Below are 5,158 nucleotides of genomic sequence, written 5' to 3' on the forward strand. Positions count from 1 at the left end.
TACGTGTATCTCAAATAGGATCTGTAAATTCAAAATAAATTCATATTTTAAGTAATTATGCATCTTCTTTATATCTGATGTTTTTGGTGGTAACCCTCCTTTGGTCATGAAAAAGCACCACGCAATTGGGCATGGTAAGCTTTCTTTTGATCGAGATGAAAAGTTTAGTGCCACCGCGGGATTTAGGCCAAAATCATCATAGTAAATTTGTCATAGACCACTAGATTATTGTAGTCGTGGTGTGTTGTGGTTGTGGGTAACCTTACATGATTCTTTAGTGGGCCTGGCTTGTTGGTTCATGCATGCAACCAATCATGCCTTATGTGATCCATTCAGAAAAGATCGATCATGATTACTTAATCGGGTAAGCATTGAACAAAATTTGGAGGAAAAAAACATCCGTAGAGCAACAAGAATGAAAAATCTTGAGAAAACATAAATATCTGTATCAAAATAAATAAATAAAGTCCCAATGGAATCAATAGGTCGTGTATATATGCCGTGGTAGATAGATCGGCCGGCCAACCATTACCGCTTGGTGCGTGCCACGACCACGATCAGACTGCAGCTGGATATGCATGGGTCGATCAGTACTGCGGCAGGCTGCACTCGGGGCCGGGCTTCTTGTTGTCCCGGTAGTCGACGCAGTAGTCGTAGATCTTGTGAGACTTCTGCACCTCCTGCATCTTGGCCCGCTGCTGGTCGGTGAGGCCAGCACAGTTCTGCTGCCGCCCGCCGTGGCTGAACGCCCCGGCGCAGCCGTAGACGCAGGAGTCGGCTCCGTCGCAGGGGCAGACGTCGAGGACCATGTCGCGGTAGCCGGCGACGAAGGGTGCCTTGGACCAGTCGGCCTTGACGCGGCCGCCCTGCGTGGCCCAGTCCTCCGCCGACCAGATGCTGGAGTAGCCGAACATGGGACGCTTGATCGGGTACGCAATGCCCTTGTCCCGGTAGTTGCGGAACACCCGGATGGGGACGTCGTCGACGTACCAGACGATCATGCAGGGCGTCCAGGAGATGGTGTAGGCATGGAAGTCGGCGGTGGGGTCGAACCAGGGCACGAACTGCATCTCCTTCTTGCCCACGCCGTCGGCGAACACGTTGGTGTGCAGCGTGTAGGGCTGCCCGGTCTCGTTCCCCAGGAACTCGAAGTCGATCTCGTCATGGTCGGCCCCCACGGACGATGTCTGGTAATTTACAATCAATGAAATGGTGCACATACGGTCAGTATCGCAGTACAAGCTCATTGGTAATAACTAATAAGTATACTATAGGAATAGTATAGGAATAGGATACGTACGTAGTATGTGGTGACGGTGCCGGCGGAGTTCCCCGGGACGAGCTTGATGAGGGTGGAGACGCTGCCGTAGATGAACTGCTTCTTCGTCTGCAGCAAGCAGCCGGAGGAGTTGCTCTTTAGGGACATGGTCAGGCCGTGGCCGTCATCGGAGAAGGCCGCGTTCTCGGGGTTCCACTTGATGTCACAGTTGTCACGGAAACTGGCACTCGCGAGGCCGATGACCGTCGCCGCCATCGCCACCAGGAGGAGGGCCCTCCTTGAGCTCTCCATCTTCTCCTACTTCGTAGTTGGCACTAGCTTAGTTTTTGGTGGTGTAGGAAGTGTATGTCAAGAAGACTTGATGAAAATGCAGAGGTGCACAAGGGCTTTATATAATCCTCTCTGCGTTGCGGATCTGTGCTCATTATTTTCAGTCAAATGCAAAAGTGTCTGCTGCGCACGTAGTGTAGTATGTAAGCTGGGTTAGTTTGCGCCATGCATGTCTTATTATTCTCTCTTCAGGTTGCAGCTACCTAGTGCTTGTTGTCAGGTTGTTCAATTATCATACTAATTGATCCTATCTGTCAGCATCTGGATTTGACGACATAGTTAGTTGTCAGCACAACGGTGTACCGTACTTCCGCTTGGTTGTGTTGGAAAACGGCTAACACCTACTCGGCCCGCACCGTGCCGCACGCTCTCCACGCGGTGATCGTGGCCTCTCCCCGCGCCCCGCGTAACTAGCGCACGTCTCTCCGGGAGACTAGCTCATTTCTGTTGTAACCAACCCAGCACCTGCGCGTGCTCTTCTGTGTATATAAGGCTATGCCTTCCTTTGTAATACAACACACAGATTTTCATCCTTCTTCTTGGTATCAGAGCGACCTTTCCTTCCTGTACCCCATGGCCGGTTCCCATGCCTCTGACGAGGGTTCAGATGCCGGCGAGCAGACCGACGCCGACGTCCATTCTGGCAGCCCACCCCTCCCCAGCGCTACCGCTCCGCTGCCCACTGCTTCCGCTCCACTCCCCGTCCAGAGCGCCCCTCTGGCCACAGCTCCGCTGCACCTCACCGCCGCACCGCTCGGTGCGGTGACCTCCGACGCCGCATCGTCCTCCACGGCGCCGCCACCTTCGATCCACGCCGTCAACGTCGGCGCCCACATCGACTTCAAGCTGGACGCCGTCTGCGGCAACTACTCCAAGTGGAGGCGCATCATGTCCTTCATCCTCCGCAAGTCGAGCGTGGAGAGCCACGTCCTCGTCAACCTCGACCCGCACACTCAGACTGAGCAGTGGCGCCAGGACGATCTCCAGATCCTCCTCATGATCTATGGTACGATCACGGATGAACTTTACGATGTCATTTTTGCCCAAGACTCCACTGCCTATCATGTCTGGTTTCTCCTCGACGCCTTCTTCCGCGATAACCTCGCGGGACGGGCCATCCACGTCGGCGCCGAGTTTCGCGCCACCGTTCAAGGTGATATGAAGATTGCCGAGTACTGCAGGCGACTCAAGGCGCTCGCGGACTCCCTCGACGACCTTGACGAGCACGTAACCGACAAGACCCTCACTCTCCAGCTCATCCGCGGCCTCGCTCCTCGGTTCGGTGTCATGGCGTCCCTGCTTCCGATGCAGGTGCCCTTCCCCACCTTCGTCCAGGCCCGCTCCAGGCTGATGCTGGAGGAAATCAGCCTGGATGCGCGCGCCCGGGCGGAGGGGGCTACCGCCCTCATCGCCACCCACGGCGGTGGCTCCGGCGGCAGTGGCTCCGGCAGCTCCGGTGGCGGTGGAGGCGGCTCCGCTTCCACAGGCGGTACCATCCAGCGGCAGCCCGATCGCCCCTCTGACCGCGGCGGGCGCGGGCGCGGCCATGGCCGCGGCGGGCGCGGTCGAGGCTCCGGTGGCCGTGGAGGGCCTCCAGCGCCTCCGTCTTCATCCCAGCAGCCCTGGATGGGCTATTTCGCCCCATGGGGCGCCCCTTTCCCACCGGTCGGCCGTGCACCGTGGGTTCCACCGAACGCCGCCGGCGTGCTCGGTCCACGACCCAGGGTTCCACACCACGCCTACCCCATGATCTACAACGTCAACTCCCCACCGACGTACGGCGCCGCACCACCAACCTACGGTGCCCCGCCCGCCTACACGCCTCCGCCTACTTCATGGGACACCGGCCACATGCTCAACGCCGCCATGTCCAACATGTCCATCCAGGCCCCGGGCGGCGGCGGCGAGTGGTACCTGGACACCGGCGCGTCTAGCCACATCACCAACAATGCGGGTAACTTGGACACGTCTTGTTTTTCTGCAAAGTATCCCTCCATCTTAGTTGGTGACAGCTCCTACATGCCTGTTCTTGCCACGGGCACCGCCTCTCTCCCACCTCGCCCTTTCTCCCTTAATCATGTTCTCTTCGCCCCTTCTGTTGTCAAAAACTTGCTCTCTGTACGACAATTTACTATTGACAATTCTGTCTCAGTTGAATTTGACCCACATGGCTTTCTTGTGAAGGATCTGGCGAGCAGGGCCCCTCTCATGAGGTCAAATAGTTCCACTGGGCTTTATCCTTTCTTCGGCGAATCACCCACAGCTCTCTCCGTCGACATCGGCAGCTTGTGGCGCAGGCGTTTAGGGCACCCTAGTCGTGCTTCTTTAGCCAAATTATCTCATTTTCTTCCTTCATGTAATAAACCCCTACCCCCCTCTGCCACTTGTGAGGTGTGCCAATTCGGCCGACAGCCCAGGCTCCCCTTCCCCTCCTCCAGTTCCTTTACCACTTCTCCTTTTCAGCTTGTACATTGCAATTTGTGGGCATCACTGAAGGAAATATGCCCTAGAGGCAATAATAAAGTTATTATTTATTTCCTTATTTCATGATAAATGTTTATTATTCATGCTAGAATTGTATTAACCGGAAACATAATACATGTGTGAATACATAGACAAACAGAGTGTCACTAGTATGCCTCTACTTGACTAGCTCGTTAATCAAAGATGGTTATGTTTCCTAACCATGAACAAAGTGTTGTTATTTGATTAACGAGGTCACATCATTAGTGAATGATCTGATTGACATGACCCATTCCATTAGCTTAGCACACGATCGTTTAGTATGTTGCTATTGCTTCCTTCATGACTTATACATGTTCCTATGACTATGAGATTATGCAACTCCCGTTTACCGGAGGAACACTTTGGGTGCTACCAAACGTCACAACGTAACTGGGTGATTATAAAGGAGCACTACAGGTGTCTCCAAAGGTAGATGTTGGGTTGGCATATTTCGAGATTAGGATTTGTCACTCCGATTGTCGGAGAGGTATCTCTGGGCCCTCTCGGTAATACACATCACATAAGCCTTGCAAGCATTACAACTAATGAGTTAGTTGTGAGATGATGTCTTACGGAACGAGTAAAGAGACTTGCCGGTAACGAGATTGAACTAGGTATTGGATACCGACGATCGAATCTCGGGCAAGTAACATACCGATGACAAAGGGAACAACGTATATTGTTATGCGGTCTGACCGATAAAGATCTTCGTAGAATATGTAGGAGCCAATATGGGCATCCAGGTCCCGCTATTGGTTATTGACCTGAGACGTGTCTCGGTCATGTCTACATTGTTCTCGAACCCGTAGGGTCCGCACGCTTAAGGTTACGATGACAGTTACATTATGAGTTTATGCATTTTGATGTACCGAAGGTTGTTCGGAGTCCCGGATATGATCACGGACATGACGAGGAGTCTCGAAATGGTCGAGACGTAAAGATTGATATATTGGAAGCCTATGTTTGGACATCGGAAGTGTTCCGGGTGAAATCGGGATTTTACCGGGTTACCGGGAGGTTACCGGAACCCCCCGGGAGCCATAT

General features: G+C 53.6%; 1 protein-coding gene across 1 annotated transcript; it reads right to left on the minus strand.

The window, feature by feature from the left end:
* Positions 1-331: 331 nt before the first annotated feature.
* On the minus strand, positions 332-1,619 carry LOC125534242 (probable xyloglucan endotransglucosylase/hydrolase protein 12). Its single transcript, XM_048697512.1, has 2 exons — positions 1,301-1,619; positions 332-1,187 (listed from the first exon to the last, which is right to left on the minus strand). Exons 1-2 carry the CDS (start codon positions 1,568-1,570, stop codon positions 588-590), a joined length of 870 nt encoding a protein of 289 aa, XP_048553469.1. The 5' UTR covers positions 1,571-1,619; the 3' UTR covers positions 332-587.
* Between the last annotated feature and the right edge of the window lie 3,539 nt (positions 1,620-5,158).

Source organism: Triticum urartu, chromosome 2 (assembly GCF_003073215.2).
Source record: "Triticum urartu cultivar G1812 chromosome 2, Tu2.1, whole genome shotgun sequence".
NCBI lineage: Eukaryota > Viridiplantae > Streptophyta > Magnoliopsida > Poales > Poaceae > Triticum > Triticum urartu.